General features: G+C 27.1%; 4 protein-coding genes across 4 annotated transcripts; 2 read left to right on the top strand and 2 right to left on the bottom strand.

Moving 5' to 3' along the window:
• The first annotated feature begins 1,778 nt into the window (after positions 1-1,778).
• On the top strand, positions 1,779-3,112 carry OCT59_025375 (uncharacterized protein). The gene is made up of 3 exons (XM_025313133.2): positions 1,779-2,291; positions 2,388-2,586; positions 2,675-3,112. The coding sequence occupies exons 1-3, from the start codon at positions 1,845-1,847 to the stop codon at positions 2,977-2,979; spliced, it is 951 nt and encodes a 316-aa protein (XP_025188191.1). The 5' UTR covers positions 1,779-1,844; the 3' UTR covers positions 2,980-3,112.
• A 381-nt stretch (positions 3,113-3,493) lies between these two features.
• Positions 3,494-7,151, bottom strand: OCT59_025374 (uncharacterized protein; the record flags this gene model as incomplete). The annotated part of the gene is made up of 18 exons (XM_025331042.2): positions 6,891-7,151; positions 6,742-6,807; positions 6,496-6,670; positions 6,352-6,425; positions 6,155-6,272; positions 6,057-6,082; positions 5,694-5,983; positions 5,544-5,624; positions 5,403-5,459; positions 5,069-5,313; positions 4,845-4,988; positions 4,697-4,760; positions 4,526-4,626; positions 4,217-4,449; positions 3,920-4,147; positions 3,816-3,826; positions 3,654-3,741; positions 3,494-3,583 (listed from the first exon to the last, which is right to left on the bottom strand). Exons 1-18 carry the CDS (start codon positions 7,119-7,121, stop codon positions 3,494-3,496), a joined length of 2,322 nt encoding a protein of 773 aa, XP_025188192.1. The 5' UTR covers positions 7,122-7,151.
• Positions 7,152-7,439: 288 nt separating this feature from the next.
• Positions 7,440-10,048, top strand: OCT59_025373 (uncharacterized protein; the record flags this gene model as incomplete). Its single annotated transcript, XM_025313135.2, has 9 exons — positions 7,440-7,538; positions 7,606-7,754; positions 7,815-7,884; positions 8,129-8,398; positions 8,485-8,574; positions 8,660-8,827; positions 8,908-9,040; positions 9,100-9,206; positions 9,274-10,048. 9 exons carry the CDS (start codon positions 7,440-7,442, stop codon positions 9,478-9,480), a joined length of 1,293 nt encoding a protein of 430 aa, XP_025188194.2. The 3' UTR covers positions 9,481-10,048.
• Positions 10,017-11,470, bottom strand: OCT59_025372 (isopentenyl-diphosphate delta-isomerase idi1; the record flags this gene model as incomplete). The annotated part of the gene is made up of 5 exons (XM_025309926.2): positions 10,017-10,255; positions 10,326-10,451; positions 10,534-10,671; positions 10,761-10,952; positions 11,344-11,470. The coding sequence occupies 5 exons, from the start codon at positions 11,468-11,470 to the stop codon at positions 10,134-10,136; spliced, it is 705 nt and encodes a 234-aa protein (XP_025188195.1). The 3' UTR covers positions 10,017-10,133.
• Positions 11,471-18,468: the final 6,998 nt, after the last annotated feature.

Genomic DNA, 18,468 nt, shown 5'->3' with positions numbered 1-18,468 from the left:
TCGTCTCCTGAATTCTGATCACGACCAAATTTGTTAATATTATTATTAAATAAACCTCGTACCAATTCATACCAATTCCCATCCTTTAGATTTACCAATAAAAATATTTGAATTTTCTTGTGGCAAAATAACAAAATCTGTCATAACTGAACGTAATAACTCTATTTTCTTATATTGATGATTTCCGCTTTAAATTTTCTTCGTAAACTACCTAAACTACCAGAACTATTTTCCTTATTACACTGAAATTTGTTATAAACATTTTTCTATTACTAATGAAATTAAATGAATCTATTTCATGAGGACTAATAATACCAAAAAAATATCATTTAATATTTAGAAATTGTAAACTTCTTTAGACAATCGCGTTGTTGAAATCTATAATCTATATGCAATATGGCGTAAAAGGCGTTGGTCTTTTTTGGGGAAAATTAATAATTAAAATGTATATATTTCATTTAGAAATGATTCTCTTTTACACGTGTTATTAATTTGATGATCACAAGTGTTCAAAAAATTCGGGATTACTTAAAATCATATGTCACAAAAAAAAAAGTAGAACTTTTTCTTCTTAGTCTGAGTAACAGAAGAATCATTCGGAAAAACGTAGGTTGAATACAAATTTGGTTTTTTATTTGAAGTGTTACCAAAATTTACCATAAAAGCATTAATCAAAAGAAAAAAAAAATTATTTTTTAAACAATGAGCGCTGCGGACAATTGTAAAATCGTAAAATCGTAAAATTCATTTGAAACAATACAAAATCGTAAAGGACAAATGCTAAGTTAAGTTGTTAAACAAAAATATTTATCAAGTTTACTAAAATGCTACGTGGCAGCTTCCGGTTTGAGAGACTGTAAAATTATAAAACAATGAAGAATATTTTAATAACAATATTTTAATAATAAAATTTTGATTGATAACTATAACTTGAAATCAATGAAAGAGATGCGAAAATGAAATTTATTATTTTGTAAAATAATTAATATTTAAGTCTACATTGAATTGATTCAAACATTTGTTCGTTCGTAACACTTAAAAATCCAAGCAGAACGACTATTTTTAGAACATGAATTTTATACTGAGTAATCTGAGTCGAATCTAACGTAATAAAGACTCACATATAATACGATGACAGTAAATAATAGTAATAATAACTCTACAATCATATAATCAAGGTACAACCATTACTTCCGATTTTAGATACTAATCCAACTTATAGATTTCTAGATTTCTATAGAAGATTACATATAAGGAGTTATTAATAAATATTTATATATATTTTTTTTTAATTTTACCATTTAATAAATTAATTGCATCAGGATTTGTAAAAAAGATTTGTATTATTATATAAGTAATTTACTAACTGTACATGGGTACACACGTAATTGACAGGTTTTAAGGCTTTAAACATTTCGTTATAACGCGATGTATAAACGCGTGAAAAAAAGGAACATATTATTTACTTAATAAATTGTCCAAATTTAGTCTATTCAATAACAGGAATGCATAAAAAAGATAATTTTTTTACTTCATCTCGAAAAAATTTTTATTGGTTATATCTTATTCATGCAAATCTAACTAAGAATTTTTTTGGGGGAATTTAATAACTTTCCTCGTGATAAATATAATAATGTAACACAATAATAAACAATTTGAAGAAAAAAAAAATTCTTTTTAATGTGTAACCCAAAAATTGTTAAGATTGTTGTTTTAAATATAAATATCCGTGATCTGATCTTGATGATCTTTTTACCCCATCGAAATTTTTTTTTTTTCTTCTAATAAAAAAAAAATCATTTTTTTTTTTCAAATATTCAATTATATTCAATTGTATTACAATAATGGAAACAAATTCAACAAATTTTGTTTCAAAAGAACCAGTTGACCACTTTATAACTTTTTTTGAAACTATTGGAATTATTGCTGACCCATATTTAACTCCTATAGAAGTTACAATAAAATCAACATTTAAATCATCATTACCTTCTTTATATGAAAATGTCTCGAAATTTATGGAAAAGAATCAATCACCTTTATCAGCTCGTTTACCTTTAATGAACCCTTTTCATGTTTTATTAATTACTATCGCGTATTTATTAACAATATATTTTGGCAAAATTTTTATGTCACGTAGAGAAAAACTTAATGTTAGAATATTAAGTATTTTTCATAATCTTTTCTTGGTCTCTTTGAGTTCATATATGTTTCTCACTATTACTTTTGAAGCTTGGAAAAATGGTTATTCTTTATTTGCTAATCCTGAAGTAAGATCAGAAGAAGGTTTTCAGGTAAATAAAATCCAAGTAATTTTTTTTAATCCTCAATTATATATATATATATATATATTCTTTTTTTTAACATTCATTAAATATTTTCTCATTTAGATGGCAAAATATGTTTGGTTATTTTATGTTTCAAAAATTAGTGAATTTATGGATACTTTTATTATGGTTTTGAAAAAGAATAATCATCAAATCTCTTTCTTACATGTTTATCATCATTTTTCTATCTTTATGATATGGTGGTTTGTAACTTTTGTCGCTCCAAATGGAGAATCTTATTTTAGTGCTGCTTTAAATTCACGTAAGTTAATAAATTCACTTGATCTTATTTTTTAAGTATGCGACTAATTTAGCTTGCGCTAATCCAAATATTAAATTTTTTTTTATAGTCGTACATGTTATTATGTATGGCTATTACCTTAGTACGACATTGTCATTCCCAATTCGTTTCTTAAAACGTTATATTACACAATTTCAAATGACTCAATTTATTATGATGATGGTTCAAGCTACTTATGATATTATTCACTTTAAAGTATTACGCCCTGAAGAAAAAAATACTTATCCATTCTCATTAACTGCTTTACTTTGGGTTTATATGGTAACTATGTTAGCTTTATTCGCTAATTTCTATAGAGCTGATAGGAAAAGAGAAAAAGTTGCTAAATCAGTTGGTGATAAAAAATCTTTATAAGAGTTAAAGATTCATTCTATTATATTAGAAAGAGATCAGATGAGTAGGTGATTTTTTTTTTTGCAGTTAATATTAGATAATAATGATTGATAAAAATAATAAATATTTTAAACTTTAAATATTATTAATTTTAATATATCATCATTTTTTTTTTCGCGTCTCCAAATTAAATCTCATAAAATTATGAAAAGTAAAAAGTATTAAAAGTATTACAAATACATTTTTTAATTGAAGATCTCTATAGATATATTAATTATACAGTATAAGATGAAAAAAAAAAGAACTATTGTGATAAATTCCAAATTCAAATAAATAAATAATAATAAATAAAATAAAATAAAATTATTATATTATATATTTACAATAATAAAATTATTATACTAAATTAAAGTGATTATTATTAGTATAAAATCTAAAATTTTTGTATATTCATGTTTCATGTCATGAAAAAATAAAATTACGTGATTTGTATATTATTTTTTAATGTTATGATGCTTACCTAATACAGTTTATACTAATTAATATCAGTCTTTTGTGAAGGATCTTGAAAACACCTTTCTCCCTGTGTTTCAGCGTTATTACCGTACCATTCAGGGAATTGTACCTATATAAATACGAAATAATATTAAGACGTGTCATGTAGTAATAATAATAATTATTATTGATTTACTTACCTTGAACGCAATATTAAAAAAGAAGAAAATAAACATTGTAACTATTTGTGATGCACTATCAAACGCGGCCGAAAGTATATAATTATACCTATATAAAAATATAATTTTGGGTTTTAATAAATTTAAGCAAGGAATCAATAATAATAATAATAAAGTACTTACTTTTTCCACCACTGTTAGTATTAATAAATTTGGATATTATATAGAACGTTAATATTACTTAGTATATATTATAAATACTCTCTTAAATAAAATTTGTTACTTACTTTTTGTCGATATCTATAAGCCCAGTATTGACTTAAGAATGCTGCAATAAAACCTGATATTATAAAATTTGTATATGTACCAGGTAAAATCACTAAACCATCACATATTAAAGGAACTGTGATTAAATGGAACTTTGCTTTTGGATATTTTTTATGTAACAAATAAATGGGAACGGGCGCAAGAAATCCCAACAAAAATCCCCATAATAATGGATTATATATAGATCCCTACATAAAAAATATATATAAATAAATAAAATTCTAAAATAAATATTAAATAACTCCTCATTAGCTTACTTTGCCAAAAGTTTTACCAGGTCCAATTAAACCCCATACTATTGAAGCAGTATTGAAAACTTGAGAACGATAACCTGTCCATTGACCCGTTGGATCTTGCGTAGTCCCATCCAAATATGGCCTTTTTGCTTCTATAATTATTTGAAGTAACCAATAATTTACAAAAGCACCTATTATCGTGCCCCATAATTGTGCTGTAAACATAGCTTTTGGAGGAATTTTCATATAATGACCTAAAAATAGATTAATTAAGGTTAAAAATAAATCATTTTCATGAAGTTGATTTAATTTCTCATTATTAATAATTACCAAGTTTTAGATCAGATACAAAAGATAAACATTGGTGCATAGCCATATATCCATAACATTTGAAATAAACATTAGCAATTGGACGACCTGGAAACAAGTACCTAAAAATAAATAAAAATTTGATGAAATTATATACTAATGATAATTTTAAGTATTTAAAATGAAAATTACCCGCATATCATTTCTGTTACGACGTTAAGACCAACTTGATTATTCGATATAGCTTGAATAATTCCTGAAACAAAATTTTTTTTTTTATTATTCCACTTATTCCACTTTAATAAAAGAAGAAAACCCATAAACAAATAAATCCACAAACCTATGGGTAAAACCATAACACACGCAAGCCCCACAGCCAACAATAATCCATACCATGGTAAGTGTGATCCTGATGCGTAACACAAAAATATTGCTACGAATAACATGGCGAAAAATATAGTTGCATACCACCAATTTGGAATATCTAAATAATTTTTAATAATAATAGATTGAATAAGTAAAGGATTAAGTATAGAAATTAAATTCATAATGAATCATTTATACCTTCATAACTCCTCATCATTTTACAATGAACATCTTCATCATCTTCAGATCGACTTGCTTTAAATCTTCCCCAGATCTCACTCCCATAAAATAAAGCAACATGAGTAATGGCTGCCGTGAAAGAAATAAAAGAATAAAAATATCCGGCTGCAAATGTAACGCTTAAATAAACGGGTCCATATTCATTATATGCCGTCTCATTTAACATTCCCGTATTCATGTCAATGATTTTAGTTTGATTATATCTAATTTGAATTTACATAAAAAAAAAATTAGATAAATGTCTTTTTTCTTTATATGTTAATAAAACTTTCAATAAGTCGTCTCAATTCACCTTTCTCCATCTCTATGCAGAGAATAAGTCGCCAAAAATGGAAAAGATTTTGCCATCCTAAATAATAAAATAATAAAATAAATATATATATTATAGTTTCTTATTAAATAACAATTTTGGAACTAATAAACGAATTCTTACCAAACATTATTATAATACAAAATTGGCGCAATAATCCATGATCCAATAATTACACCAGCATACCAATTAACTTGTGCCCACCTATTAATTTATTATAACAATGTTATTAATTGAATATATTAATCCAGTAAAATAAAAAAAATTCTTTACCATGGGGTGTAAAGTGGACCTGGTTGTCCAATTGCATTCCAATCTAAGGAAAAATTCAATATACCCAATCCGTGATATCCGCTACCAAAGCGAATAATATCCGCATTAAAAGGTTTTATCAAACATAATATTGATATGCTCGTCAGCATAGTAAATATGTACTGAGGGAAAAATTGCCAAAAAAACATGAAGATGAAGGCAATCGAGAAAAGTCTAAGCTTATCACGTGTATCTGCAGCATTTCCGTGAAGTGTTGAGAAAAGGCTCGAAAATACTAAATTTGATGGCCACTTTTAATAACGAAAAACAATTAGAAAATTATCAATCAGTCAATTATTCGTATAAATATCAATATTATCATACCAACATATTCGCTGGCCGTACAAGATCTATTAAAATAAAAAAAAAAGGTTAGAATTAAGGTATTATGTAATTCATTGACAACATATTTTTTTATTTACATTTTCTTAAAAATCCAGATAGCCCGTATCCGATCATTTGTGTGCTCAATAAAAGCAGAATTCCTATGAAGAATCCAGAATGTTGATTATAGAAAAGCTCTTGTATGGCTATAATATCCTTTTAATAAATAAACAATGATAAATTGTTAACATTTTTATTATTTATAAAGATCGCAAAAAAAATTTGATTTACTAACAGTGCCATAAGCCGAACCACCTCCAGCTCCTGCTGCAACAGCTATAAGCACATGCTCTTTTATATTAAATGGACCTAAGTAAAAAAAAAACCCAAATTAAATTTCAGGCGGCATAAATTAAATCAATACCTATCAATACGTTACCTGGATTTAATGTAAATCTCCAATTCCCAATTTTAAATTCATCTGTAGGAAGTACACGAGCCATCCATTTACCAATAACAAAAGAAACAAGTAATACAAAAAAAATCGAATATCCACCACCGTTTGATCTAAAATAATAAAATTCTGATACAGCAGCTCCAAGTGCCGTAAATATCTGAAAAAGATATTTTTCATAAAAAATTAGACAGGTTATTATAATTGTAAGCCATTAAAACTATCACTTACAAAACTTAGAACCCAGAAACGAAACGTTATACATGGTAGAGACGGATCATCCTTAATACTAACTGCCTATTATAATATTTAATTGTTATTTACACTATTTACACTCGAATAAAAGAGTAATTCATTAGTGAGTCAATTTAATCAATTACCGCAGCGACCATCGGTACTGGAGAGTTTACATCTATATTTGATCTATTAGATGGCAAAAGATATGTGTCATCGTCAAATTCTTCTGTATCACCAGTGCTATTTCTGCTTTTTAAACTATAAATAGGGTTGTCTTCTTCATTTTTTGGTGATCTTGGTGATCTTGGTCTTAATTCTGGTAATTCAAAATCATCATTTTGTCTTAATCTATCATATAATGATAGACTGGCCATTTTCAGAATAAAAAAGAGAGAGAAATTGAGAAAAATACGGAAAATGATGCAGGAAACATTATTTATAAATAACCTCTATTTAAGGTAAATAAAGCAGCTTATAGGTTATGCGAAGTTACGTTATAAGGAAATAATGATTATTTTTGGGTAAATTTATATATTGTCTAGTTGATCTGCATTAGACCAATGGTTTCAATGAGTTGTACAAAAATTAAAGACGTTAAACAAATATTATTTATCATGTGACAAAATTTATTCAATATTCAGACGTTTTCCTTACATTAATTTCTCCCTGTTTGTATCTCTTGTTTATATAGAATGCAGAAGCCAGTAACACAAGAAGAGTTGGATTTTGTTGCATGTGAAAGTGATAGGTTCGAAAGTGAGAAAATAAAGTGGAGGAACGAACTAATACAGGTTTGTGAAGTTTGTTAAATTTAAATTCGTTATTATTGTTGAATATTAAAACTTTTCTCCTTTATAGCAAACTTTAGAACAGAGAGAAAGAGAGCACGAACATGATATTTTATTAGCTAGAGAAGAAGTGAAAAAAAGATATGAAGAAGCAGAACGAATGCGGGAAGAAAAATATAAACAATGGCAAAAATTTTGTGAAAAAATAAACCTGCAATAGTAAGTTCGCCGATGTTTTTATAATAAACCATTCTTATTTTTAATTCTATATTGTTTTAGTGAGAAAGAGAGACTTAGAAGACAAAAAGATTTTCAAGTTGAACAAGCAAAATGGAGTCAAGAGGCAGAGGTCTGTCCAATTATTCAAAATCATTACAATTGTACGGGATTTAGTGAGAAAATAATTTGATCTGATTTCATAATGTAATAACTTATATATCTTCTTCAATAATAATTACTCATTTTATTTTAGAATTACGATCGTAGATTACAAGCAAAAAAACAAGAAGAAATAAATCGTCAATTAGCGGAGGATGAAAAGAAAAGACAAGCTTTAGCAGCTATTAAGGCTCAAAAAGAAGCAGCCGCTGCAGAAAAAAAAAGGAAGAGGAGGCGATAAAAGCAGCCGAAGAAAAAAAGTAGCTAAGGAAAACGAAAAAATAGAGGCTGAGAAAAAAGCCCTGAATAAACTTGCATCAGATGAAGCCTTGAAGGAAGAAGAAAGATACCGACAATACCTAAAACTTATTAATGACAATATTGCAAAGGATCCTCAATTAAAGCAAGCTTCTTTAGACTCGAGGAAAAATATAACCTTAGCATTAAATACCCTTACTAATGATAGGACGAAAATAATTGATATCGTATGTATAAAATTCGTTATTATTGAAATTTTTTTTTCGTTATTCATTTTCTATATACTAAAATACTGTATATATGCTATCAAAAGGCTTCTCGGTTAGATAGAATGTTTAAAACCGCTCAAAATAATCAGAGACTTTATTATTTTCTCCTTAATTATACGGCAAAAGGCATTGTGGTTTGTTTCTTATTTTGTAGATTTTGATTTTTCACTCAATTATTTGTTGTTTGTTTGTTTCAATTAATCTATATTATAAACTTAGAAACATGCTGAAGTTGATGTATTATCCAATGAAGCCGCAGCTTTTCCATTTGCTCATGTATCTGTTCTAGTTTCAACAGAGCATTCCGATTTTATGGAAAAATTCATGATGGCTCGGTTTGTCAAAAAATGTCCATACGTATTACCAAGATATTATGCCAGACTTTCGGTAGGGTTTAATTTTTATTATAAGTTAAATTATCACAATTATAATTAATTTATTTTAACGTTATCTTCTTTGAATTTTAGAATCAAAATATTAATGATCTTAGGAAAAAAATGGGCTACAAACAAAATGAAGAAGAAGACGCATATTTCAAAAGGATGTGTGCAATTCTAGCTTTGTATTGCGCTATAATGCAAACTGTTCCATTGATTCCCAGTAAGTATGTTAAAATTAAATTCATTTTTACTTGTTTACTTAAATTTAATCACCTTTAGATCGAATTAATCCATATTCAATGGATCATGCATGGATTTGGTTGGCGCGATTGTTGAATTTACCACCTCAAAAAATCACTCCATTCCTTTTATATACTTTCCTCAAGGTAAGGAATATTGCATTTGTCATGTTTTTTTGTTTTGTTTTATTTTCTAAGAAAGTTACCTTCGTAGGTTGCTGGTGCGCAAGTGGTACAAGTATATAAAGGACAAGCTACAAAAATACTTTATGTCATTTTTAAAGCTTATGTTCACCAGCCTCCTCCAGAAATAAAAGCACTCCTAACTTCTTCTCCTGCTGCAATGTCACGGCTAAAAACATTTCTAGAAGATGCATCTCGAAAAGGATTTATTGAGCCTGAAGGAAGTGTTCCAAAATAATTTTTAAATAAATTGTATCAGCATCAATTAACTATTAAGACTATAAGTTTAAATATATCATACTATTTTAGTCATCATATTAAAATATCACAAGCGATTGTGAAAAAAGTGATCGAACATTTGTGAATTTGTTTAATCATTAGAATATTTAGAATAGGTCAATTTGACTTTTTTTATTAACTAATAATTTTGATCAAAGACAATAATTTGATAAGAGAAGTACTATTATTGCACGTTGTACATTACCATGAAATACTTTCATTTTGCATATTATTTAATCCGACAAAATTCATTATACAAAATTAGGAATAATTTCATTCATTAATACATTAACAAAATTTAGAATTGACTTCCTTTATTAAGGAAAAGTTGTTTAGTGGTTTGAAACTATCATTAACATACTTTCTAAAATTAATACTATTAATAAACTGTTGCCACATGGTTGGCTCGGTAGTATTAGCAAACAATGTGGCGAGACTTTTAGATATCGAGGTGGTTGCAATTTAAAACATTCTTAAGATGAATAAAAAGAAGGTTTACGATATTTAAATTTTTTTAATTATCATGTAACTATCTATCTAAACGAACAAAATTTAAAATAACATCAAAAAATAATTTATTTAGTTTAAATTTTAAAATAATTAAGATCTTAATCAAAAACCTAATTTATGAATCGTCAAAACATCTTTACTTGATTCTAAATCATCCAAATTTTCCCACCATTTAAACAAAAAATTTTCGCAAATAAGTTTAAACCATGGAGTATATTTCCAATCTTTGAAAAAAAAAAAAAATATTATTAATGTATTTATCATTATAAACATTAAGCGTCTACAATAACTTACCGCCAGGATTGTTGAATTTTTTGCGTAATTCATCCAAAGATAAAAATTCAGCAGCTTTCACTTCATTTTTATTCACTACAATGTCATCAAAAGTAAAATCCCCTCGAATAAAAAGAATATAATCGACTAAAAATAAAAATTATGAAGAAATATTAGTTTCGAGCTGTTATATTGTTATATTTATTATATAAATTAATAATCTTATTACCTTCGTGTTCGCCCCAAAGTCCATCTGAGGGAGCTAAATAATGAATTCTAGTCAAGAATACAAAATCATCAAGAGGAACTTTTTCCGGTTTAATACCCAATTCGTGCTCTAATTTTCGTTGAGCCGCTCGACGTGCTCCTATATTAACAAAAAAAAAGAAAAGAAAGCTTATTAAAACAAAATAAAAATTTAAAAAATTTTAGATATAATTTCATCAATCATCTCACCAATTTGAGCTTCTTCCTCTAATTCTAAAGGTGTATTTAATGGATGAGAACAACAAGTATTTGTCCAAAGATCAGGAAATGTAATTTTTTCATTTGCACGTTGTTGTAATAATAATTTATTTTCTGAATTAAAAAGAAATACTGAAAATGCTCTGTGTAAAAGTCCTTTATTAATATTTTCCATTAAATGACCTTAGAAGATAAAAAAAAAATTGGATTAATTTTTTTTTAAATTATAAAGAATTAAAAGGTTTTGAATTTTGTATAATACTAATTTTAACCCAGGGTGATTTAACCCACTAGTAAATTTTATATAATTATTATAATTTTGCCTAAATTTCAAAAAAAAAAATTGTAAACTATGAATTACAATAAAAATGAGAGACATTGTCAAAAATATAAGAAAAATTGGTTATTATACTCTATAATATCAAGTGAAATGAATAATAACACAAATAATCTTTTTTTTTTAAAAAAAAAAATATTGATATAAAATATATCTTTTTAGGGGGTGATTTAACCCAGGTTATTTAACCCGTTATCAAAACTCTTAAATTTTTATAAAAAAAAAAAAATAACATACAATTTTTTTTGGTATCCGCCCCAATTTTTTCATCTTTTTCGTTAACTACAATACACATTTCTTGCATCAACTTAACTTGTTCTTCATCATATTTATCTAAATTAACATTATCAGTCTTTGAACTCATTTTTATAAATGAAGAAAAAAAATTTAAATTAAGATTTACGAAAAAAAGGAAGAAAAAATTTTGTCGATTAGTAAAAAAAAATGTTTCATTATAAATAAAATGGATCAAATCTACATTTTACACGTACTACAAAGTAAATTACAAGTTACACTAAGGGTTTGCATTTAAGGTATGAGCAATACGAATTTGCCGATGAAAGAATATCATCATATTGTTAAAGATTAACTTATTATTTATATAAAATGTAAATATAATATTCAGTATATACTTTATGTCTCCTAAAATAAATATTGTGAATAGTACAAGTTTTGGTTCTCCCGAAATTTTCGTCTGCATGAAATAAACAATGGATAGTATAGATTATAGATTCCGATCTTAATATTTTACAAAAATTCACTATAATTATTATACACGTCTAACTCTGAATGATAAAGATTTGACATTAACTGTTAATACAGTAGTATTATTATGAGTAAAGGTGTGATCCCGGTCATCTGAAACCCAATCCGTTCAATCCGGTGAATACTGTATGATGATGGTGAATATGATGGTGAATAGGATTGGCTGAATGAAATTTAATAAATACGACAATGATATGTGCTATTTAATCATCCGGTCAAAATTTGATTAAATCCATAATCCGGATGGTTCATATACGTGTTTTTTTTTCGAGCGGATAAGGATCTAAATACGGATTCAATTTTTTTCAAGACCGAATTTGACCGGATCACACCCTAATTATGAGAAAGACTAATGTAATAAAACTCTAATAAAAACTCTGTTTCCAGTGTTAAAAAGTTTTTTCAAGTCGTTAGTGAACTGGCTATTTGTGGTTTACTTCTGTTCACATTTTTGAGAATCTGGATCTGCCATTCGTCAGATTGCCTGATATGAAGTTTAAATAAGGATTATAGGAAATTTACAAGTCGTGTACTTTCAAAGTATACATATAGTCAAAAAAGCTTGATAGAAAGAAAATTATTACAGTAAGCAAGTGATTTGCCGAAACTTAAAGAGTTCTATTGATTTACTAAAGATAATCTATATATTTTTTGTTTTTAATAAACTTACTCTAAATATAGAATGGAAGAATAGATTATTTATTAGCATAAAAGAAACCTTTACAGTTTATGTTCTTATTTATGATGATACAAATATATTATTGAGATGAGTGAGTTCGGTAAGTTTGAAATCCAAATACCGAATAATTTGAGTACTGATACTTTAAAAACTTCGCGGAGAGCTTGTTACGCATGTATTCAGGAGGTGAAGTGCTGAACAATTAAAGAATAGCGTTAATCAAATACTTTCCATGAGACCGCATAAATATTTGTCGTTATCCTACGACACTTTATAACATAGGAATAATAAATATATGAATTTTTTATGTGGTGATTGTTTTAATAAATATGATAATTGTATGTTATTGAAGGGGCGTCAAAATATCGGCCGAAGGCCGATATAGCCCCGTTCAATAACAATATTATTATACGTGATATTAGGATTAGTGCGTGTGCTAATATAATTATATTGTCGATCATCATTAAAAATATCGGGCATGATAACAAAAATATCGGTACAATGAATTCCGCACAATCCTAATGAGCGTGTAATAATAGAAATTACATTTAAATTATAAATTAATATCACTAAGATAACACTCACTATAAATATTATCATCATCATTCATTAGAATATTATATTAGGGTGTGCTGTTAGCATAGGAATACACATACTGATATAATATAAATTTTAGTTGACTCGTGATCGAAAAAGATTAATCATCGATCACATCAAAGTTGATTGGATACAGAATTATTTATTTTTAATGACTATGATTATTTAATCAACTAAAAAATAAAAAATAAGAAATTGTAAAGATTGTAAAACGAAATTTTTTTTTTGATTATAATATTCCATATGATTATATTAACACAAATTACAAAATTTATTTCATTAACTAATTTTTAATAAAATAAACAACGCCAATTCTTACAACATCAGTTCAAGCTTAAATATTACTCACGCTTGCAAACGCTACGACTGTTAATTTCTTCAGTCTTCACCACCCACAACGATAGCATTCTCTCAGGTATACAACGGTTTGAAGTTACGTGATTTAACGTTAAAAATTTATATTGCAAAAGCTGCACTACCTCCTCTGCAGGACAAACACAAACTTTAGCAGCAGTAACTAAAAAAACAGTGCGATTTCATTATAAGAGATGGAAACTTATTATTTTATTTTATAAATAGTACATATAATTTCAATTGATTATTTTATCGCGATTTTTTTTTAAAGTGTAAGTAAATATTATATAATAAAAAACAGTTAAAATGTTAATGAAAATTTTTAAAACTATCATTAATTGCAAATACTAGAACTTAAAATTAAAACAAATAACAAAAATCTAACATACCGATCCTAAATCCTTACTGTAAAGTAAAAAGCTGAATAAATGAAATCTAAAAATATAAAATATAGTAAAATAGGTTAGAAGACTCGAGTACTCTAAGTAAGCTTTGCAGAAAAGACAAATTCAAGCCCCCATGCCTACTATCAACTGACATTAACGTATATCGTGAGTGATCAAACTCGTGCAGAGGTACTGTCACATTGATAATAAGACATGAGACCCACCACCAAAGGGACGGGCCCCACATACAGAAGTCTGCGACATAGCTTGAGACATACTGATACAGTATTTTTTTCTCATTGAAGGTAACCAGACTTCTAGAAGAGGAGGATAACCAAAGCACTCTAGGTGCACTAGTCCCTTATACATCCCAGCTTAGTCATTTCCACTTACCAGAATAATAGAATATATTACTGTCTATTCAGGTTTGACGCTTATTCCAATTTTTTCTTTAACGTTAAGCTTTCGTTTTTAGAAAAAAGAAAGGAAGGCTATTATTGAATAAGTGTTCATAACTATCTTTAAACAATTTTTTTAGTACTGTATGTCTTCGTCATTTGTTTACAATAAGTTTTCTTTGAAAGGAAATAACAAAAATTTTTAACGAAAGTAAGAAAGTTTCGCCGAAACTTTTTTTGACTAGGAGCGGCCGAAAGACTAGAGATATTTTTTGCGTTTCTGAACAGGGAGTTAAAAAACGCGGTAAAGAAAGAATATTTCTTCAAACTTAATAAGTACGAGTGTAAGTACAGAAAAAAATAAAAAAAAAGCGCGAGTGTGAGTATAAATAAAAATAAAAAAGAGTGCAAGTATAAAAAGTATAAAAGAAAAAAGAAATTTCATGATTTTTTATAGAATATTTCATGGGAAAATATGATGTAAACTTATTGAGTCATTATTAGCAAAACTGATGGTTACTGATCATAATCACAATTTAGGTCCCGATGCATGATTATTCTTCTTATGAGTCATTTGATTATTTATATTGTTGCTACATTAAAAACAAATTCCTATTAAGATTGATGTTATTCCCATCTTATTCTGAATTTTTTTCATATTTTCTTTTAAAATTCTACAATAGTATCTCAAAGAATTACATCATCATGTAACATACTTACTCTTGGATATATTTCCATAAGAAAAAATTTTTTTTTAGTATTTTTTTGGCGTTAATATTTTATATTATTCTTTATTATGCATTCTTAAACTTTTATTATTATTATTATTATTTAAATCCAAATTAAATAAATATAAAGTTATTGAATTTTAAAATCTTGGATTGTTTTTTAATAAAACAGAAATTTCCCGATTTAATAGTTGACAGCGATACTATGAAAAGGTTATAGATAATCCTGGTGGAAAGCCATTACTTTATTTGGATACTGGCCAAAATTATCATAATTCTGGCCCTGAAAAAATGTGTCTAATATGATAGTAAAATTATTTTGACCGCCTCTGACTTTTTATATATTTCAGGATCTTCTCCGATGTATGTCTCATCTAATGACGTATCCTAATCTAAATTACCTGATACGGTTTCTCGATCCTAATAAGAACTGGCTAAAATTAAAGAAGAAATGAAATTCCTTTTGATTTTTTGATTAGACATTAATATAAAATTTAGTATAAAATTTAGAAGATAACCCCTGTGCCCCTGTCCCAATTGAATATTGATTTACGGTTTAATATTTTACATATTAAGATAAAATCCTTAAGTCACACCCTGGAGATGTAACAGAAACAGATTCCAAGGTATTCCATGCGACTTAACTCTCAATAAACTACGCAGTGAGACCAAATAGTATATAAATAGGTAACAAGAGCTCGGCCAAGTCCAGAATTACGTAATTCCGCCTGGCATTATTCAAAAAAGGAAGGATTTACACATCATTCTATGAGGATACTCTATATTGTTACCCTTTTATGTACTATTCCAACCCTGACCTTTTGAGTACTAAAACTAGACCGAATGTCCTAACGATAATACATAGTAGATCAAGGAAATGAAATTATTGAGTATTTCCTCATTTTTCGTACATAATTATCAATAACCGAATAAGGAGCGTATATAGACGCACGCATGTAAATTTTCGACTCAATAAATGCAACAAAAAGTGCAACTCAATGAAATTTATATCGATCTGAAACATTTTTTTTATTCAAAAGTATGATTTTTTCTATTTTCAAATAATAATTTATATATAAGATTTATAATTTATTTATTTATTTATTTATTTTATTTCAAAAGAGTGGTAATCAAAGTCTATTACAATAAAAGAATGTGCACCGAAGTGCTACAGGGTCAATCTATATGTGTAGATCTTTAACTTTTATCCCAATTAATTAGGACCACACCCTTCGTTTAGAGATATAGGGTGGCCCAACCATTGTTTAACAATTTATTTATTTATTTATTTTATGGCTAGCTAGGATGACTACATTGAAGAAATTTACAGACTAATAAATTATAAAAAAAAATACAATGTCGAACTTCACTCAATAAAATCGAGCCCTAACTAGTATTCTATATAAAACTGACTAAAAACCCGACCGAATTAAGACAGTATAGAACCAAATATATATAAAAAGAAAATGAAACTATGCTAGTAAGTAGGTAGACTAAACCATAAAACTAACTGAACGTTGAGGAAAAGTAAAAGTAGACACCTCTGCAGTTAAAGAATCACGTAACTGCTGAAACATTGAGCTCATTGGTTAATAATTACATAAGATTCAACGACTGATAATTGATCACGTGATAATAGTGACGTCGACAGTGTAACAATTTTGGACTTTTTAAACTTTTTAAAAATCTTTAACCAAAAGAAAGAATAATTTATTTTGGTCTGTAGAAAGATGATTAAAAAAATATGTGATGCAATGAATTACTTTTCATCGGTCTTTCAATGTATACATTTGCAGGCCGGGTAGGTAGTCACACATTGTAATTACGTATTTTGTAGAAATACGAAATCTAATTAATAAAATAGTGCCACGAATATATTAAGAAAAAAAATCTTTCGATCAATCTCCTTATTGAATCCCACTTTCTTTAAGCTAATATAGCTAATATTGATATTAGGCTATTTTTTCCTTAGCCTTTTCCCTCTCTTACCTTTTCCCTCTTTTACCTTTTCTCTCTTGACTTTCCTCTCATCTTTCCCACCTTTCCTTCTCTCACCACTTCTTCCTGATCGGCTTCACATCAAAGGTGATTGGCCAATGGACATGAATGTTACTTTAAAAGAAACGTATTCCGGAACATTTTATTTTATGTACAGTATATGTAAATTGTACATATAGCAAGTGATGTACATTGGAAGATTTGGAAGCTATTGGAATCTTCCAATGCACATCACTGCATATAGCTATACCTAAAATACTTCCTTTCCATCATTGTAATTTCTTTAAAAAACCTGTTTAACCGATCACCAGCATTGAGGTGAATTTGCGATTTTTTTTTTGGAATTCTAAAATCTAAACTTCTGATAAATAACCGAAAATAAAAAATGAAATAAAAAAAAAATTTTTCGTCTACAAAATTTGTTCGAACATTCTAATGTACAATTACTAAAGTCGAGCATAAGGCTGCAAAGAGATCAGTTTCACTATATTTCTATATAATCTAATCCATTATTACACATACAGTACGTTAATCCATCTTCAAAATCACATAATTTTAAGTTATGAGAAGTGATTTGTTGAGATCCTTTATCCCTTGTACTATAATCCATTGAACAAGATATTTTTGTGGAATAAATAAGTAATGTATGGCAGGGTAGGAATACAACAGAGATTGGCTTAAATACAAGGTATGCGACACCATCATGCATTAATAGCCTGAAGCCCCGTGCATACATACATTCACTGCTGATATTAAAAAAAAAAGTCTTTCCCAGTTATCAAAGTATAATATTTTTAAATCTTTTACTTTGTATATATTTAGTTACATTTTATGTATATATGAACACTTATTGTCAAGATTCTTTTTTCAAAAGTCACTACAGTTGTAAACTATATTAAATTGTTAAAATAGTTATTTTTTCATACATTAATGTAAATAATAAAATCTTAATAAAAATTTTGATGTTTTTAAAGTTTTTGATTCTTAAAAACAAGAATTGTCGCAAAAAAAAAAAAAAAAAAAAAAATTCTTTTTATGGTTATATTTTACATTGCAATTTGTCGATCAGGGGCAAAAAGTATCAGACTTTGACTTCCTTGTCAAAATATGTATCACAAACCAAACATTTTCTTTAAATTTTAAAAACATTAATGCGTTGTTATTACATTATCATTCAAAGATTATAGACACAAAAAGAATTGTTTTTTTTTTTGCAAGACATTACTATTAATAATAAACAGATTTATAATATTTTTAAATAATTACGGTACTTGATTGTTTTAAGATTTTATGAGAAATTAATTTTTTTTTTATTTTAATATATATTATTAACAATAAATTTGATTTTAACAAGATATTTTTATTAAAATATCCAAAAAAAAAATTGTTTATCACTAATACAGTAAAAAGTAATACGAAGATGGTCAAGAAGGTAATTTTTACTGTTTCGAGTCAAG

The sequence above is a fragment of the Rhizophagus irregularis genome, chromosome 5 (genome assembly GCF_026210795.1).
Source record: "Rhizophagus irregularis chromosome 5, complete sequence".
Lineage (NCBI taxonomy): Eukaryota > Fungi > Glomeromycota > Glomeromycetes > Glomerales > Glomeraceae > Rhizophagus > Rhizophagus irregularis.
The sequence above is the reverse complement of the archived record's forward strand: the minus strand, read 5'-3'. Positions and strand labels throughout refer to the sequence as shown.

Excerpts from the sequence above, each read along its gene's own strand:
- OCT59_025375 (XM_025313133.2), top strand. The coding sequence starts at position 1,845 with ATGGAAACAAATTCAACAAATTTTGTTTCAAAAGAACCAGTTGACCAC. Across the intron at positions 2,292-2,387 it reads GATCAGAAGAAGGTTTTCAG|ATGGCAAAATATGTTTGGTT; the intron begins GTAAATAAAATC and ends TTTCTCATTTAG. Across the intron at positions 2,587-2,674 it reads TAGTGCTGCTTTAAATTCAC|TCGTACATGTTATTATGTAT; the intron begins GTAAGTTAATAA and ends TTTTTTTTATAG.